We start from the raw sequence: 20291 nt of genomic DNA on the forward strand, positions 1-20291 counted from the left end.
GTCAGCCTTGGCGAGGGGAAGTCCATGGCAAACATAGGCAAAGCCTCCATCTCTGCCACAGTAGCCACTATACACAGGAGCCCACAGAGCAAACGGGGATCTGGGGAGAAAGGCTTACCGGCCTCAACAGAAGGCCATCGTGTTCATATGCTTATTGAGAGACTCCTCCGTAGTAAGTACCATTTGGTGAGTGTTCGCACAGGACACAGACATTCACTGTGCTAGTTCTGAGAGCTTGAAGCACATACTGGTTTCTTCTCATTCCCCGATCTCTCAGTGCAGAAACGCCCCAGCTTTCGATCCTTATCTCTCTACTCTATCCACACTCCATCTCCTGGTGACCTAACCTAGTCTCATGTCTTTAAATACCATCTAATCACTGACGACTCCCCAGTTGAGATTTTTTAGCCTAGACTCTCTGCGCTGAACTCCAGACTCGTTTATTCAGCTATTTGACTTCTCCGCTTGAATTCTCTTAGGATCTCAAACTTAATGTCCAAAGCTAAACTTCTCAGCTTTCCTCCCAACCTCCTTCTCCTACAGTCTCCGTCTCATAAAATGGCAACTCTATGCTTCTAATTACTTAGTCCCAAACTCTGAGGGTCATTTTGGACTATTCTCTTTCCTTCACGCCCTATATCCAATTTGTCAGCAAATCTTCTTGACTCTACCTTCAAAATATCTTCAGATCATGTTTCTTCTCCTGTCCGCGGCTGTTGCTCTGGTCCACCCCGTACCATGTTTCACCTGGATGATTACAACAGGATCCTAATTCACTTTTGTCTCCTCGATGCCTCTCTCAACACAGTGACCAGAAGCACCCTGTGAAAACTTAAGTCCTCTAGTAAAATCCTCTAGTAGCTTCTCATCTCACTCAGTAAGAGCCAGTCCTTCACAAGTCCCAGCAAGATCTAAGCCTCCCCGAATTTCCCGGACCTCATCTCCTACTACTCTCCCTGTCTCTCCGCTCCATCCTCATTGGGCTCCTTGCTGTTTCTTGAATATGTCAGGCACGTTCCTGCCTCAGGATCTTTGCATTTGCCTTTTTCTCTGCCTGTAATGTTTATGACCCAGATAGCCACATGGCTTCATCCCTTACCTCATTCAGGGTTTTGCTTGAGTGTCAGTTTTTCACAGAGAACTTTCCTGGGCTCCTTCTATACTGCTTCAGCCTGCACAGCCCTGGACCACGCCTGCATACGAGCACTTGCTCTAAGTGCTGATATGTCCATCATCTAACCCACCATCCTCTGACTACTGTGTCACTTACCTACTTATGTGTTCGTTTATCTCCCTTGCCGGAATATAAACTCTATGGGGGCAGAGAAGCTGGTTTGTTGTCTTCACTCCTGAACCCATAGCGCTTGGCCACGAGGAAGCATTCCATACATATTTGCTTCGTGAATGAATGAAAACATTGTGAGGACGATCCAGTGGACTGCAACACATTTCAGAGGACTTGATGTTTGTCTTGCTAAGTGTGGGATGAGGGTGGACTCAGGGCTCATGCTGAGGTTCTATCTTGAACCACAGAGTTGATGATCTGCCCTTTAAAAAAAACAGGGAACGGGATAACCGGTTTGTGAAATTGCATGCAATGGAACAAGATGACAAAGGTGATATTTCTTGTACAATTCCTTGTCCTCTCAGCTAGACTGTAAACTCACGGTGGGCAGGGAGCACCATTTATGTTATTCTGAACTTGGCATATACCTAGCACAGTTCTGGATACCCAGTTGGTGCCCAGACATTGTTAGACTGGGGGTCAGTTGGGCTGTGGACTGTAAATATTCAGTTTCTGTTCCGGGGGTGGGGTGCCTCATGAAGCGGGAGGAGGGCTCCAGAATTCAGACTCTGCTGAGACTGAAAAATGCACTTTTGTGTACACTCCCCGAGGAGTAGGTTTTAGCATCCTTACTGCTTACCACTGTGAATCACTTTCGGTAAAGAAGGCCACCGTCCATATTCCAATTGGCTGCAAACAAAGAACTATCCGGTAGGGGCAGGAAGGAGGTGGTGAGAGGTGAGGGGGACCCGGAGGGGACATGCATAGAACCCCATGGATTGAAAGGTACCAAGGTTTCAGGAAGGTTTAATGAACTAAAGTCATTTTCCTTCAGAGTAAAATTTTTACAGGCACTAAAGGTCCTCATTTCACTGAATGTGCTCACGGGCGAGAGCGTCCCAGTGATTTATGAATTTTCAGATTATGCGTTATCCTTTCAGAGGACAGGAATCCCCCAGGGCTTTCTGCTTTGCTTCTAAAGCGGAAGCTGAGTGCGGGAGCCCAGGGAACATACCGGGTCTGATTTGCAGCCTGCTGTGTTGCAGCTGGGGTCTAGGATGGGTGGGTATTTTTCAGAAGGAGCTTAGCAACGCTAGGATCCGAATCCCCCTCACCCCATCAGATAAGGATGACTTGCAACCCTTGTCTCCTGAAGGGTAATTATCATACTAATCACTCACATTTGCATAGTACAGCTTCTAAAGCAGGTCAGCTTTCCTTATTTGATTCAAATCAAAAATCCTGTGAGGCTGGCAGGGGAAGGAGAATCATTATCCCCATTTTAGGAAACTGGAACAGATACTGAAAATGTTAGTAAGTTGATCAGGCTCACCCAGTAGCATATGGTGATATTGGGTCTTGAGTGCAGCCCTCTAGTTGCAAGTGCTCCGTTCTTTCCATGCTGCCGGGCGAGCCCCATCCAGGAGGCAGACGGCTGGACCCAATGGGTCCTGTCTTCATGAAATGTAAAATCTTCCTAAAGAAGATTATACATTAAGGGAGAGTATACATTTTATGAAGACAGGAGCCATTTCTCTTGATCACTTTATCACCACGGATCCTGTGCTGTGTTTGGCATAAGGCAGGAATAGAAGAATGAACGGGAGAGGGGATGTGACAAATAAAGACATTGGTTACTGGCATTGTGTGTGTCTAAAGATCAGGCAGGTAGCTGAGGGCTGGCCTGAGCATCTGGGGGCAGCAGAAGAAGACATTAGATGCCTGGGGACAAGAAGATTGGAGCTGGGTGGTCAGCAAGGGCAGCACCAATGGATTTTGTAAGAGGCCAGCCATGTCCCTTATTGTCACCTAATTATATGAGTCGCTTATTACAATACAGTCCCTTAATATATATATATAATACATAAAATATGTGTGTATAGATATATATATGAACACACAGTAAGCCTTTTATTATAATATAGTCATCTAATATACAATATATTGATATTATATATGTAATATATAGTAATATTATATGGTATATGTTTATACATAGTAAGGCTCTTGTTATAATATAGTCCCTCATTATCACCCTCTTCATGCTTATAAAACTTTTTGTCAGTCCATAGTTGACTACAGGCTGGGCTTCCTCTGTCCTGCCTGCACGATTCCATTGTCCTTTGTGCCTTCTTTCTCATCCTGGCACAGCCTGACCGTGTCTCCAAGTGGTTGGTGTCCCCATGTGTTGACACTGCACTCAACACATGACTGTTCTAGCCCCTAATGGCCCATTCTGCCCTACCTCTGTGCTGTTTCTTGTAACTGAAATGGCACCCTTCTGCCCTTTTTTCTATCTGTTTTTGTCCAGCTAAAATATGAAGGAAAGAAAGAAAGACAGGGAGGGAGGGAGGGATAAAGAGAGAGGCCAGACAGGCAAGGGAGTAGAGCTCCATTTCTCTGTTTCCAGATTCTTCATACTTCAAGTTTTGCCTCATGTAATCTTTCCTTCATGAAGACTTTGCCGACCACATTTTCTGGACTTAATTGCTTCCTCCTTTCAACTCTTATCTCACATTATCTGCACCTCTCAGATACACTTATCATCTCATCCCTTCTTTTACGGTCATTCATTTATAATTCATTCAGTGGACCTTATATAGCACCTGCCGTGTGTCAGGTGTTGTGCTAGGCATTGGGGATGCAGAGTTGAATGAGACCTGATTTTTTAGCTCAAAGAGGTCACAATCTAACAGACAAGACAGACATATGGAGAAGTCACGTTAATCCAGTTTGATAAGAGCTATAAGAGATGTATGAACAAATGCTCTTCCAGAGAATATGTCTGATGCCAGTTTACAGTTATAGGTGCCTATACAGAGGAGCTCTTATATATGTGGCTTTACTCTGTGTGTACACCTGTATGTGTATAGCTTATATTAAGAGAGAACTGCTATTTACTCATGAATAATTCCAATTTATTTTCATTTCTCCTGCTGTCTAAAATCCCCCTAGGATTTGTAGCCTGTTGGTCAAAGAGAAACTTTTTGACAAAGCTTATTTGACAAACCTGGATCTCCCAACAGTTTGTCTAGTTATTTCCTCATTACACATCTCTGTTTCCTATTTCTTTCTCCAAGAACAAAGAAAACAAAAGTTACCTTCACCCCTGGGCCTTGAGCTCTGTATCTTTCCCCGATTCCCAGAGTTTAGCGGATGTCTTTCTAATTCACATAAGAGGAGCTCAGTAAATATTTGTGGAATTCATGACTGAGTGATAAACTCCTTGAGAGCAAGGATGTGCCCACCTCTCAGTCTGCCTGCTCATTGCCTTGCACACAAAAAGCTCACATAAACATTTGCCGAATGGAGGAGCATTGCGTCAGAGCGGAACAAGCATGGTGGAGTCTCGTAGCCCCGGGTGGGAATGCTGGCTCTGTCTCCTGCTAGTTGTGTGCTTTGGGGAGCAAATTGCTTAACTCTTAGGGCTCACTTTCCTCATCTGTAAAATGCAGATGCTATATGACATCTGCTCAATGTCAGAAGTGTGTTGTGAGGACTGAGAAGCACCCAGTGTAGTATTTAGCACATAGGAAGGGTTCAATTAATGTTTGGTCCCTGCTTTTCCTTCTTTGAATTTGACTGCCAACCCTCATCTGGGGGTATCTGCTGGAGAGGAGTCAAGTCAGGCTTTGCTGTGGCTCCCAGGGTAGCTCCTCCATCCTTCCTGCATCCTTCCTGCATCCTTCCTGCATCCTTCCTGCATCCTTCCTGCATCCTTCCTCCATCCTTCCTGCATCCTTCCTGCATCCTTCCTGCATCCTTCCTGCAGGCCTCATCTATCCACTGGTGATTCTTTGGTCACACTCACATCTTCTCATTCTGATATGAGTCCTTGCCCAGCAGCCCAGGGCTTGTTAGTGGGTTTAGTGCATCTGCTTTCAGTTTTCTGCCCTGGTAATCCCTTCTTCCTGGTGGCCTTTGGAAGGCTCTGAATGGTGAGAGAAGCCAGAGGTTGACAGGCTTTCTTTCAATCTTGGTTTTCTTTGCTAGGCACAGAATATCTTAAGGCTAAAGGTTACATGATCGTGTCTTCATAACTTTATTATTGTCCTTCTATGCTGGCTCCAGGGGAAAGGTAGCTTCCAGCCCCAATTCTCAGTGTTTGGACCTTTCCTCTGGGGAATGTTGGGGTGATTTTGTGGAGACATCTTCCTTATGCATCTCCTATGGCCTGCTTTCTTTGTAAAGTCCGCTCAATTTAAAGGCAAAGATGCTTTTAGAGATCAGGATTCCACCATAGTGGAGGGGTGGTGTCACTGCCGCATGGAGTCGGGAGAGGAATCATGGTGTGGTGGAGTCTTTCTCAAAGCGTGATCCTCTGATAGCTACAGGAAGGTTTCTGGACCCTCCCCAGGGTCCACCAAGTCAAACTTGCTGGGAATGGGACCAGGGAATCTGCATGTAGCAGGCTCCCCAGTGACTGTTAGTCTCCAACTTTGCTCATGGAATGGGAAGAACTGTGCCCTGGGCACTTGGTCAAGGCCACACATTGTTGGGACTTGAACTTGAGTTGTCTCCTCTCTCTGTGTCTCAGTTTCCTCATCTGTAAAATGAAGGTAATAGACTAGATTAACACCATCCCCTTCTGAAGACTATGCTTTACTGCTGAAACACCATTATCTTTCATTGACTCAAAAATGATGATTTGATTTGAGAAGATAGAAGGAAGGAGAGTGATCCAAGCCCTGGAGACACAGACACGTGAGAAGGGCTCTGCATTTTTGAGGGGTTTTCCAGACCCAGTTGTTTGTTAGGCAATCAGTTAAGTGACCGCTAACCCCCAACATCTCTTGCTTCTTTCTTTGTGGGCTTTGCACTTTTTTGAGATTGTTTGATGTCCCTGAAGGCTTGATGTTGGGAGACAGTGAAGTCGTCTTAGTTGCTCCTGCAGATTCTAGATGGGTGTTCCCATCTGTTTCTAGAAGAGCATAGCTTTGAGTTTCTTTGTCTAGATTTTGGGATGGTCTGCACATAGGCACCCATGTTTTTACATAGGGATTGTGAAAGAATGACTTCGTCAATGAAAGAAGTAAAATGAAGAGAAGTCTGGTGTGTATGTATGTGTATGTGTTTGTATTAATTTAACAAATAGGAATTATCAGCACATTGCTATTTGGTTGGAGAAGGTTTGGATAAGTCTTGTCTTCATTAGCCCCTGAATTTTACAAGTGAGGAAACTCGCTATTAATGGGAAAGGCATGGACCATTGAGTGACCATGGAGAACAATGCTTTGCAAAGGATACACGCTCCTTGCAGCTGTGCTATGCTAATAGGACAGGTAGCTTGGTGCCTTGGTACCTATTCTCCTGTTCTACAAATAGCCACGTCATTGATGTTCTTCTTTGCTTGGCTGTTTCTTGCCAACCTACTACTCCCCATCACAGGACACAATCTGAGACAAGACGTAAGAATCATCCAGTCATGGCCCTGCAGAGAAGTTGAATGTTGCAAGTCAGCTTTTCCAGGGATTCTCTTTGACCCATAATGGATCATATCCTGGCCTCTAATTTTTTCTTAGTTTACGTAAAAGAGGTGGAAATGGTACTGACTGACCCCATGGGGTGCTGGATGAGAATAAATCTCAAAGTGAGTGTTTTGTCGTCGGTTAAATGCCACAAAAACGTTCAATATAATGGCTGATTATTTTTCTTTAATCTTAAATGGTTACCTAGAATGGGAAAGTCCCATCTTGGTAGCAGAAATTCATTATCTCGGAAAGAGTTTAATGGGTGCTGTGCAAATGAACTGGAGGAAGTTAAATTGTGGAAGGCGAAGGAGCTGAGAAAAGTGAAATGAGTTGTGCATTAAATTTAGATAAACACAATTATGTGTAACTGGATTATCATGCGTGCAGGCAGACACTGTATATTAGGCACCTGTGTTTTGATTAAAATCGATTCAGGTGCATGCGCTTGGCATCCTGGTAGATATGGGGTTGTTCCTAAGCCACTGTCTGGGCGCACGAGGCATAGGCAGGGAAACGTTTGAGGTCCAGGTTCCCAGCTGGAGAAGTTAAAAGGGCCTGGGACCAGCCTGGCCAATGGAAGATCATTTCAGAAAACTGCTAACCCTATTACAGGCTGTCCAGCTCTTTGACACATACAGCTTTCCTTCTGGGTTTCTTAGTTTCAACTGGAGTCACGAAAGTGGTCCTGGAGTCCAGTGGAGTCTAATGACCTGCTTACTCCATGGGTGGGACATGGTGGAGGGCAGGTGGCATCAGAGACTGTTGGGGGCTGGGCTTGCCTGTCATTCAAGCTGTTATGGCTCTGAGGCCCTGTGATGGGAACACAAAATCTCTTTGAACCTCTCTGTAGACACAGAATCAGGCCCAGTTCTTTCTTAGCCTCTTAGGTCTACATCTGTAAGTCAAAGTCATCTCCAGATCAAAAGCAAGCCCATCCTCTGATCTCTGGGTGGCCACACGTGTGAACAGAGCCAGCTGGCCTGTGCCTGACCTTGAAGGAGGACAGATGTGGAGAAACAGCTGTCAGTACCCAGTTAATTCCTGTTGACATGTTTTATTTCAAATGCAAAGCATTGTCGGGATTAAAATAAATGCTACCAGTTACAGGGGAGCATTAAATTAATAATTTTTTTCCCCTTGCTTGGTCCTATAATACCCCTCAACTCCACAGATAAATTCTAAGCCCTCCACTGGGTGATTTGAGATGAACTGTACATTGCTACGCAAACTAAAGCCGGCTTCCTTTTTCTTCTTCTCCTCTGCCCTCCTCCTCACCCCCTCTCAGGTTATACTTATCCTGACGAAGCTGTATGACTTCAACCTGGGAAGCGTGACAGAGAGCTCACTTTGGAGGTAAGTGGGTTAGAGATTCTTACCTGGCTACTCGGGTTCAGCTCACGTGAGGAATGCCAGCTAAGCAGTTGGAGAGCTTGTTTTGAAAGGAGCAGAAGATGGTCCTCCTCCTGGATGCCCCCTTTAATGCCCTGGGTGGCACTGATGGCCTCCATCTGCAGATTCCTTAGCACTCTGCTATCTCCCGTGGGGTCTGTCACATATTCTCCCTGGCACTGTGGTTGTTTCTGCGTTCCTGCAGCATCTCCTTTGACTGGATAAACACAAATGTGGGTAGAGAGATCAGAGCATGCCTGGGGAAAGTGGAGGCCGTGGATAAGGGAGCGTGCCGTAGGAGGGATGCTGGCCTTGGCATGAGTCTAGGCCCAAGGACTGTTTCTTGTCCTTTGTGCCTGTAAGATGCTGTGATTCTTGAGAAGCCCATGAATCTGGGAATAGACACGTGTGGGAATCAGGCCCGTGTGATGACGTTTGTGGTCCCAAGCCTTCGTGGGCTTCTTCATCCATAAAATAATATTAAAAAATATATTTTACAACTGTACTGGGGTAAAGACAAATATATTAATACTGTATGTTAAAACTTGTTTTCAGCCTAAAATATTCATTTTTTTTGTTTGTGGCTTTAAAAGAAATGACAGCATTTTTGTGAACCCTAGGCTCTGTGTCCATGTGTCTGCAGGATAAATCAGCCCTGACGGAAGGCTGGGACGGGGAGAAGGATGTGGGTGGATTAAGTCAGAGAGGGCTTTCACGATGCCGTGAACCCCGCAGTCTCTCTGGCTAGGGGACGCCGCACACTCGCTCTTCCATATACCTCCTCACATGCAAGTTCACGGTCGCCGCCACGCTGCTGGCAGTCACACAGGGCACCAGCAAGTTTCATCAGCCACTCTGAGTCAGCGCTTCATGCTCTGTGCTTATTACCTCCATGGGCCTCAAGAGGGCTGCGTATCCATTCCATTTGCTCTGCCACTTGTAGACACTGGGGAGAACACTGTCACAAAAGGCCATTCACTCGGCTGTGTCTTCATCCCAGCGCCAGTCCTGAGGGTCTGCTGGGGTTTTGGAGCAGGGGGGTCTGGGGCGTGAGTATCAGCACGGCTGGCTGCTTCTTCATCTGATCTGTTTGCGGAGAATCAGCCAGAGCCTCTCTCCCAGGGAGGGGAGCAGTCACAGCATCTATTAAATATTTAGGGTTAATTGCTCATATCGATGGAGGCCTGCCTCCATTTGCACAGGATGTCCAAAAGCTAATTTTGCTGCTCAGTGAAAACCGGCAGAGGTATAAGTAACCAGGTGCCTTCCGTAGATGAAAGCATGCCTGTTTCCGCTCACGTGGGTCTCCTGGGGACTTAGAGCCTCAGAAACCATCCTCTGAGGCCCTGTCACAGGGATGTGGTGGTGAGCCTTTAAGCCTGACTCCAGTGCTGTCTGCTTGGTGCAAATAATGAAACCAGAAAAGCCCACGCTTACAATGGGAAACAGCTGTACCTAGCAGCCCATGTTATAGGAAAGGTTTGCTAGTTTTAAAGGTGGACCAGGCAAAACCATGGGGCCGAAGCCAGGTGCTTAATGCCCGTAAGTGACAGAGTGTGTGCCCCACAGTCGTAAGAGCCAGTGTATTCACTAGTGTGTGTCAAGGACAGCAGATGGCCAAGTGGCCCTAAGGGCACCCTGATGTCCCGTTGCCGGGTTTCAAATCACAGCTTGTCCACCCAAAGAGCTCTGTGGCTTTGGGCACTTTACCTAACCTCTCTGGTTCAGCTTCCCAGGGCTGCCGTAATCAAGGACCACAGGCTGGGTGGCTTCAAACAGCGGAAATGTATTCTCTCCCAGTCTGGAGGCCACAAGTCTGAAATCAAGGCATCTTTAGGGCCACCCTCCTTCTGGGGGCTCTAAGGAGAACCCTTCATTGCCTCTTCCTGCTTCTGGTGTCTGTCGGTGTTCCTTGGGGCTGCACTACTCCACTCTCTGCCTTTATCATCTTCTCTGTGTCTGTGTCTTCTCCCCTTCCGTCCCTTAGAAGAACACTTGCCATTGGAGTTAGGGCCCAGCCGGATAATCCAGGATGTTCTCATTTCCAGATCCTTACATCTGCAAAGACACTTTTTCGAAGATGGTCCCATTGCAGGTTTTGGGGGTTAGGACATATTTGGAACGGGGGCTGCCATTCAACCTACTTCACTCTCTTAAGTCTCAATTTCCCTGAATGTAAATTGGAGATAGTACAGACCCTACCTTTGCTCCAGACACAGTGTCCTTGCTGTTACTTGAACCAGCCAGCCTCTTCCCCGGAGCCCTTACCCTCAGCTCTTTCCTGGGTCTGAGCTCTCTTCTTGCAGGGAGCAGGGCACACCCTCACTTCCCTCCTCTCTGCTCACCTCATCAGTGAGGCCTTTGCCTGAGGACTTGGCATTCCATCACTTGGCTGCATTTTCCTCCTTAGTACCTGTCACCCTCTAGCTGCTAAATATTTACTTATTGATTTATTTATATTCTACTTACACCCAGTAGCATCTAAGCTTGTAGTGAGAGATAATTTTTCCATTTTAACTCAGTGCTGTATCCTCAACACCTAGGACGGCACCTGGCACACAGGAGGTACTTGATAAGTGTTCGCTTGATGAATAAATTCATGGATGGGTTGCAAGGATTAAATGAAATAGTAAATGTACAAACATTTAGGACATGTGGGAAGTGCTCAGTTAATTATAATAATTAATGACTGTTATAACCCTGTGTGTTTGTATAGTTTAGTTTGTAAGGATCCAGTAATGCAGGGATCCATGGGCTGGAAATTGTAGGGCACCAAAGGGATGTGTTCTGCGCCATCTGGGAATTAGCACAGATCTTTGGGGGGATGGCAGGGGATAGGGAGGGGAGAAGAGTGATTTATAATGTTGTTCCTTCTGCTGATTGGGGGGAATTGGAATGGCAATGGCTACCTAGTCAAAAACATCCTTTTGTAGAAAAAATCCTCTGAGCTGGGTGCTGGAATGATGGGCAGGATGCGATTTGGCAAACGGAAAGTGGAAAAATGCCCCTTGCGCAGGGCAAAGTCCAGGCAAGGCTGGGCTGCAGGAGATAACGTGGCCCGGGAAGGAGGCAGGGGAAGCAGCTGGGTGTTGGACCAGGTAGGGAGGGTGGGGGGACTCATCGAGTTCACAGAAGGGGTCAAATCAAAGGCAGTTACTCAGAGCGTAGATTATCGATAACAGAGTATGTATGGTGTGACCTTTCAGGGATTTGAAAACAACTGGTGGCTATTATAGGCTTTCCCTCTGGATAAATGTTATGTGGATGTATTTTTGTGTCGTGATTCAGAGGGTTCACAGGTCTGATAAAGCCCAGCTTAGGAACCCCTGCAGAGGGTGTGATTGAGGAAAGGGACTGCTCCTAAACTTTGTGGGAATTATCCAACTTCCTGGGGCCTCACAGGGTGACTTCTTACTTTCTATTGTCTTCCCTACTCATCCCCTAAAGATCTGTGCCCTTGTCCTCTTTTCTATATTGCTAATGATGTATTTTACAGGTAGAGCCTAGAGCGCTATGGTCTTCCTTACTAATACAGTGAGCAGAGAAAAGAAGCTAAATTAAACACACACCCTTTCATTTTTGTCATTCAGTCCAACATGCCTAGCCAAGTTGAAATTGAATTTGGTGATTCTTCTTCAATTTTCTGTACAGCAGAGGCGCCTGGAGCAACAGCTGTCATGACAAGATGATGCTCCCTGCCAGGTTACAGTATGACATAATTATTTGTCTCACTGAATTAAGAATTGAAAAGCCATCTACTTCTAAATAGACAAAAGACTGTTTAAAGGCATTCTATGGTGTAGCAGTAGCGTGTGCCCTTGTGACCCTCTTTCTGGAACTCCTAGGTGCCAGTATACTGGGGGTGGTCAAAATTTTTTCTCTCCACCCACACAAGGATGGTTGCGTAAATTGGTCACCTAGCACAACCGTCTGTTGGCATCCGTTAGTCAAAGGACATTTTACATATAGGATGTCAAGCTTGTAGAATTAATGAGGTTGGGGACTGACTTTTTAAAAAGACCCAGGGCTTCGCTTTCAGGGTGTTTTCAGTCCATAGTGTGTCAAGCCTGGAGGCTGTCCATCCATCAGGAGTGATACTGGAGACCGACTCTGTTAGATTTTCTAGAAGCCTGACCCCAGGAGGAGAGATGGGTCAAGGTCGGGAGGCTCAGCATCAACCAGTTGCCTCCTATTCAAAGTATTGAAAAGTGAAAGTTCTGGGACTGATGTCCTGGGTTCAAGTCCACACTCCTCCACGGAGCCACTAAGTGACCTTGAACATGTTTCTTCGCCTCTCTGTGCCTCCATTTCCTTATCTGTACAGTGAGGGTGATACTCGCACCTACCACGTAAAGTTGTGAGTCTTCATTGAAATAAAATATGTAAACTGCCTAGAAGAGTACCTGACATGCAGCGCCCATGTGGGAGATGCTCAAGGAGAGTTAGTTGTCATCATATGATCCATGAGTCATTGAGCTGCTTCTCTCTGCTAGTTCCTTTACCTGAGCTGTCTTGTTCTATCTTTTGCAAGAAACTTGAGAGTCGAATATCACTGGCCCCAATTTACAGATGGGAACATTAGCATTACAGAGGTTAAACAACTTGCCCTGGATCATGGAGCTAACAAGTAGGGGGATCCTACTGACTCCCGAGTCTGTGCTCATTCCACCCTGTGTGCTGTGTCTGATGTTGGGTGAGAGTGGATATATGAACTCCTTCAGAATAAGAGATCTTTTTTTTTTTGATGGGTAGGAGAATGGGATGACATGGAAAGTGGGAGAGGGAGAAATTCCCAGAGTGGGAAAATTGCTCTAGAGTGGTTGGGCTGGGATTTCGACTTCTAGGTTAAAACATTCCTTCTGCAATTGAGATGGATGCTGTGTGGAAATCTGTCCACAGAAATAGAAGAGGCACCACAAGAGGCTTCTACCAGCCTCCTGAGGACAGTTGTGCTGATATCTTTAGGAGGGTGGGGTGCAGAGCATACCTAGGGTCCTTAGCACGTGGTGCCTGGAAATGATACATTTCTATTGAGAGAATGTTCCGGAGTCTTCTCCTTTTTGTTTTGTTTTTAATTAATTTTTATTGGAGTATAGTTGCTTTACAATGTTGTGTTAGTTTCTCCTTTACAGCAAAGTGAATCAGCTATACGTAAACATATATCCTCTCTTTTTTGGATTTCTTTTAGTCCAGCACTGTCTGATTAGAAATATATGGGAGCCACATACTTTTCCAGCAGTCAATAATGTGAAAAGAGACAGTGGAGATTAATTTTATTAATAAATTTTCTTTAACTGGGTTAAATAGAACTATCATTTCAATAGACAATAAAAATAATTAATGGCTATTTTGTCTTAGGTTTTTTTTTTTGTAGTAAGTCTTTGAAATCCAATGTGTATTTCACACTTAAGGGCATATCTCAGTTTGGACCAGCCACATTTTGAGTGTTTAATGTTAGTTAAATATGGCTAGTGGATACCATAGTGCCCAGTGGAGGTCTCGTAACCTGTCTCTCACATATTTTCAGTTCATTTGGGGGGGATGGTAACTTTTTTCACCATAGAAATGCATATCTGTTTTATCAAAGGACAAGAGGGAAAAAATTCCACCGGTTCTGGAAGCCAATTATTTTATAATGTTATGGTACTGGGAATGTGTGTGGTGTCAAAGGCTGACCTGATCCATATTAAAACTCTGATAGTCTAAAAGGAAAGGAGGACTGTGGAAATCTGTCCACAGAAATAGAAGAGGCACCACAAGAACTTTTAGGTCTTTGAACTGTGATTCTTGGTTAATCTGAAATAATCATGGCTGTTGAGTCAAAGAGACTTAGGGTGAGAAAGGATCATAGCAAACATTCTCTTTGAGCCCCAGAACCTTATTGTTTCAGAGATAAGGTTGTGAGTTCAGGGAGAGGAAGACACTTCGCCTGAGTTTCCTGGATCAGAAGTCTGAGATTAAGAGTGCGCCCTGGCTCCTGCTGGTTCCTGATCTCCTTCCGTAAACTCACATATCCCCTAAATGGGAACCCTGGAACTGGATAGAGACAGCCCTCTTCTTTTTAAAAATTGAATTATAGTTGATTTATGATGTTGTGTTAAATTCTAATGTACAGCAAAGTGACTCAGTTATACATATATATGCATCCTTTTTCATATTCTTTTCTATTATGGTTAATCACAGGATATTGAATATAGTTACCTGTGCTCTACGGTAGGTCCTTGTTGTTCATCTGTTCTATATATAATAGTTTGCATCTGCTGATCCCAAATCCCACCCCACGCCTCTCCCACCCCTCCTCGCCCTTGGCAACCACAAGTCTGTTCTCTAAGTCTGTGAGTCTGTTTAGAGATAGCCCTCTTCTTCACGCCTCCTCCATTCCCAGCTGCAAATAGGCCATTGGTGTATGGTGTACAGGCACCATGGGGCTCAATGGCTGGGTCACGCTCTCTCTCATTTCTGCGACAACAGCATGGGGCACATGCTTTGGGGCCATCTTCATGTCCCTTTGCACATGTGGTGTGTGCATCTCTGCCGAGTTTGGCAGCATTCGTGGTCCTCAATTTGGGAGCAAGGGCGCCACTTTTCTTTGAATGTGGTACCTATGAAAAGGTTGATTAATCCACTGCTTGAGGTTTTTGAGTCTTTAGTTTAGGACATAAGTCACGGTGGGGACTGGCAGATCACTTCTTGGACTCGGTTCTATATGTCTTAAACATTAACACTTAGACTGATAAACAAACACATTGCCCTCCCCTAAAAAATTGTTTTTGGGCTTCCCTGGTGGCACAGTGGTTGAGAATCTGCCTGCTAATGCAGGGGACACGGGTTCGAGCCCTGGTCTGGGAGGATCCCACATGCCGGGGAGCAACTAGGCCCGTGAGCCATAACTACTGAGCCTGCACGTCTGGAGCCTGTGCTCCGCAACAAGAGGCCGCGATAGTGAGAGGCCCGCGCACCGCGATGAAGAGTGGCCCCCGCTTGCCGCAACTAGAGAAAGCCCTCGCACAGAAACGAAGACCCAACGCAGCAAAAATAAATAAATAAATTGATAAACTCCTACCCCCAACATCTTCTTTAAAAAAAAAAAATTGTTTTTAAGGTCTCATTTTCTGGAGGTAGATGAGCTGGCAAGCAATCCCCAGCTTCCATCTGCCCATCTCAAGCACTAGTCTTTAGTAAAGGTCCGTGAGAGGCCAGCTTCTGATCGGGTGCGATGTCTCCACGTGAGCTTTCCCCTGGAATTTCTATTGGATTGGGGTCCTCACAGAGCTAAATGAATTTGCAGTTGTCTTGGTGTAAGAGGAACCAGGAATCCTTTACAGTGGGTGGTACCCCTGCATTGCTACATTACCTCAGTTCCCTCCCCCCACCTTACTCCATTTCACCCACCCGCAGCCTGGCAGTGTGGGAGACATTCTGCTCTTGGAAAAGCAGCGAGGCTTCTCAGACACTGCTCCTGTATGCCTGGCCTCAGGACCTGCAGCGCAAGGGGGCTTCAGGTCGAGGGGTTGCTGGTTAGGGTCCCACTTCCTGGTCACATCCTCCTGGATACCTTCCCTGACCCTCCTCCCTGGATTGGGTGCCTCTCCTCTGCTTACCACTGCTGTCTCATCCTTACACTGTGTTGTTCATTTGTTCCCAGCCTGGGAGCCTCTCGAGAGCAGGGACCACGTGCTCCTCCTGTTTCTGTATCTACACTGCCCGGCACTCGGGCTGCACTAAATAAAGGCTAAAAGAACTGAACTGAAGTACGAATAGCCCCGAAGCAGTCCCAGCCCCAGCCCCGTCTTGTCCTGTTGCTTTCCATGTATTGAGTTGTCTATCCCCCTGCCACTGGGGAATTCTGTAACTTTTCATCTAGTTTGCAAGCTGTTGTCTGGACCGTTTATTTCCTCCTCTAATTGTTCTGTCAGTGACCTTTCTGGGAAACCTTTGGATTTATTAATTTTTTTGTTTGCCAAGAAAACCCTGATAATAATTGCTAAGACTTCCCAGGAGTTACTAGTTTACAAATTTTAATGACATTCATGATTTATTTATGTGCTTCCCTCCCTCTACAGCTGTTCACCCCAATTCCTTAGTGGAATTCCTGCTGAATCTGAGTGAATTAATGGAAACAAAACTGCAGATTGGAATGACATTTTTTTTTTCTAGGCTGTTAATTAAAAGCTTTCCATCCTATTCGCTAGGCTCTTCATATGTGAGGTCCCGAAGGCTGGGCAGGTACAGGCTGTGAAATCCTCCCTCTAGAACTGGGGCCTCTGTCTGTTTGCTTTCAGTGGTAATAAATCTGGTGAAAACTCCTGAATTGGTCACAGAGCATTCAGTTGAACAGATATTAACTGAGCATTCATTATGTAAGCAGTCCTGTGCTCATTGCTGGGTGATGCCAAATAAGTATGTCATGATTGCTATCCTCGAGGAATGTTTAATTCAGTTGAAAGGTAAGATTAATGCATATAGGAAACAATGTCAGGCATATGCAAGTATATATATATATGTATATGCAAAACACATCGCGCTCTGTGGTGAGTGGCCCGACTGTAGAAATACTTACATTTTTATTATTATCACACCTCATTCCGTGAGGATGCAGAGCAATTCTAGGAATGAATTAGAGAAATGATCAATTTGTCTCATGTGTTTTGTTTTGCTGTTTAATAGAAAACATCTTATTTCTCCATTAGGGTGTGAAACTTTTCAGAGGAAAGACTGTTTCATATGAGAACTAGTAGTTTCCATAGTTCTCAGAAACACCTGGTAACAGATGGGATTGAGTATGTGTAGTGGTTGAAGAAGTGGGTCCTGAATTCAGATTGCCTGGATGTGAATCCCAGATCTACTGCTTGCTAACTGTACCACCTTAAGCAGTGTTTTCATTTCTGTAAGCTTTGGTTTACCTATCCATATAGTGGGATGATAGTAAGACCCATCTCATGGAAGCTTTGTGAGGTTTCAGTGAGATAATGCGTGGAATGCAAAATGCCTACTATCTAGTTAGTACTTAATGTAATAATTAGTATTTGTTCGTAGGCTCATATCCTCCTAGCCCAGCAGCTTCTACCAGCCTCCTGAGGACAGTTGTGCCGATATCTTTAGGAGGGTGGGGTGCAGAGCATACCTAGAGTCCTAAGCACGTGGTGCCTGGAAATGACACATTCCTTTTGAGAGAATGTTCCGGAGTCTTCTCCTTTTTTTTTTTTTAATTAAGTTTTATTGGAGTATAGTTGCTTTACAATGTTGTGTTAGTTTCTACTGTACAGCAAAGTGAGTCAGCTATACATAAACATATATCCTCTCTTTTTTGGATTTCTTTCCCATTCAGGTCACCACAGAGCATTGAGTAGAGTTCCCTGTGCTATACAGTAGGTTCTTATTAGTTATCTATTTTATACATAGTATCAATAGTGTGTATATGTCAATCGCAATCTCCCAGTTCATCCCACCCGCCCCTTCCTCCTGGGATCCATACGTTTGTTCTCTACGTCTGTGTCTCTGTTTCTGCTTTGCAAGTAAAATGACCTACACCATTTTTCTAGATTCCACATATATGCGTTAATATACGATATTTGTTTTTCTCTTTCTGACTTACTTCACTCTGTATGACAGTCTCTCGGTTCATCCACGTCTCTACAGATGACTTAATATTATTCCTTTATATGGCTGAGTAATATTCCATTGTATATATGTACCACATCTTCTTTATCCATTCCTCTGTTGATGGACATTTAGGTTGCTTCCATGTCCTGGCTATTGTAAATAGTGCTGCATTGAACATTGGGGTGCATGTGTCTTTTGGAATTATGGTTTTCTCTGGGTATATGCCCAGTAGTGGGATTGCTGTGTCATATGGTAATTCTATTTTTAGTTTTTTAAGGAACCTCCATACTATTCTCCATAGTGGCTGTATCAATTTACATTCCTACCCACAGTGCAAGAGGGTTCCCTTTTCTCCACACCCTCTCCAGCATTTATTGTTTGTAGATTTTGTGATGATGGCCATTCTGACCGGTGTGAGGTGATATCTCATTGTAGTTTTGATTTGCATTTCTCTAATGATTGGTGATGTTGAGCATCCTGTCATGTGTTTGTTGGCCATCTGTTTGTCTTCTCCTTTAGACACTCATCTGTGCTTGGCAAAAGGGAAAGGTTAATATATTTCTTGGTTTTTCTACATCAGCTGCAGCTGCTGCTGATTTTGGGCATAGGATGCCAAGCACAATCTGATTTAAGTTCCCCTAACACAGTGTTGAGTTAACGCATCCATTGCTGGAAATTTTCTTTTTAATGCAAGTATTGGGGGAGGTAAGCCCATTGAAGAGCTTTGTCCTTCCCAAGTAATTAACATGGAAGGCAGGGTGGGGTCATCCATGTTTCTCAGATTTGGTGTAGCCTCAGAATTACTTGTGGATTTTGTTAAAAAATCTAGATTCCTGGCCCCTAACCAAGAGATTCCAATTTGGTAAGGCTGGGTGTTGCTCAGGATGTATACTTTTAAAAGCTCTGTGGTTGGTTCTGATTTTCAGGTAAGATTGGGAGCCACTGAGCTCAGAGGAATCTTGGGTTCTAGGCCCATCTCAGTTGCTAATTAATCGAATTACTCATGCCATCCTTCTGTTTCCTCATAAAGGTTTTCGATGAAGTGATCTCAAATCCCTTTCAACTCCAAGTCCACAGACGCTACCAACCTGGGAAATCAAACGGGGAACACACACAGGATTTATGGTGCCCAACAGATAACCTTTTATGAGCTAACAGCCCCACTTGTGAGAACGTCCACCTTCCTTAAGGAAAACTAACGTGCTGTTTGTTCACGGATGGATAGTAGCCAATGGGCAGGTGTCAGCCAGTAGTAGTGTCCTAACTCCTTAATTTCAATTCATTAAACATAAAGAGCAGCATTCAGTCTATGAAACCCTTTGCTCCTCCAAAAAATAGAATGAGAAAGGAGTTTGCGCGAAATATCGAGACCTCAGACATCTTACTTTGCTGGAGAATAGAGCAACGTGAACACTGGAGAAACAGATCTGGTTTACAGATTTAATGTTTTCCTATTTATTATGGGAAAGAGGTTTCTTTTTTATGGCCTAGTCTTTTTTCTTCCACCCTGACATGTATAAACCTTGATTTTTGTCCAGTGGCTGAGAGAACACAATCCTTTCGTATGGATTGTGTCTGTTGATTGTTATTTTATGTTGTTTTCCCTTCCTTCCAAATGCTGTGCCATTTTATCACAATGACAGACAACCCCACCATTTGGAGAAGGGGTGTGAGATTCTGCCCATCCCCCTCCACACCCTGAGTTCCCTCCCATTTTCTCAGTAGCAGATTCATTAGCCTTGTAATGAAGTTAATAAGTAAACAGGATCAGACAGTTCCTTCTAAAATAACATTTATAAATGGATGCATTTCCTGACTCTCTAAGGTAAAGCCTTAATTTAATTCCCTTCCAGATGTCCACATGTGTAAAACTATGATAGGTGGGCCCCTGGACTGTGGTTTGAAGCCAAAAAAAAAAGGGAAAAATTTCAATTCACACAGAACCTACTATCTATTTCCAAGTTTATAGGAGAGTGGATTTTTACATACTCCATTCCTGCTTATATATATATAATGACTCTAAAGATTGGGTAGTCAAGCTTTCATAGTTACTTTATCATCCTTTGGTGGCCAATTACTTTATTGGACATAGACTGTAAATGTCATTAGAAGGCTTCTGGCAACTTCCCCATGAAGACCACTATCTGGACTTTATTTGGGGAGCCATAAACTGGTAAAAAGGCCTCTTCTTAATGTTACATGTCTGTGACGTTTCTTTTCAGAAATCGCTGAACTTATAAAGGAAATATTTCACAGCTTACTTTTGCTTCCAGATGGTTTGTGCCCAAGTTAAAGCTAAAGTCAAGTATTAAAAGGCAATACATAGAGTTTATCTTTTAAAAGATTTTCCTTTCAGTGGCACAAATGTCTTAAATTGGTATAATATTTGTAGTCATTGCCCACATGAAGTATGGCATGTCTCATATTTCTAGGAGGAATGGGAGGCCTGTGTCATTAAACATTCCATTTTACAGATGGATAAACTGACTTCTTGAGTAGGTTGGTGGTTGGTGATTTCAGATCTGGTGCCCAGATCCAGGTAT

General features: G+C 44.5%; 1 protein-coding gene across 1 annotated transcript in view; it reads left to right on the top strand.

Moving 5' to 3' along the window:
• The window catches only part of SORCS3 (sortilin related VPS10 domain containing receptor 3), a 582912-nt gene that overhangs the window by 166895 nt on the left and 395726 nt on the right, over window positions 1-20291 (top strand). Inside the window, exon 2 of the mRNA XM_060125698.1 lies at window positions 8042-8109. Coding sequence (XP_059981681.1) covers window positions 8042-8109 — 68 coding nt within the window. The remainder of the gene's footprint in view (window positions 1-8041; window positions 8110-20291) is intronic.

The sequence above is a fragment of the Lagenorhynchus albirostris genome, chromosome 16 (genome assembly GCF_949774975.1).
Source record: "Lagenorhynchus albirostris chromosome 16, mLagAlb1.1, whole genome shotgun sequence".
Taxonomy (NCBI): domain Eukaryota; kingdom Metazoa; phylum Chordata; class Mammalia; order Artiodactyla; family Delphinidae; genus Lagenorhynchus; species Lagenorhynchus albirostris.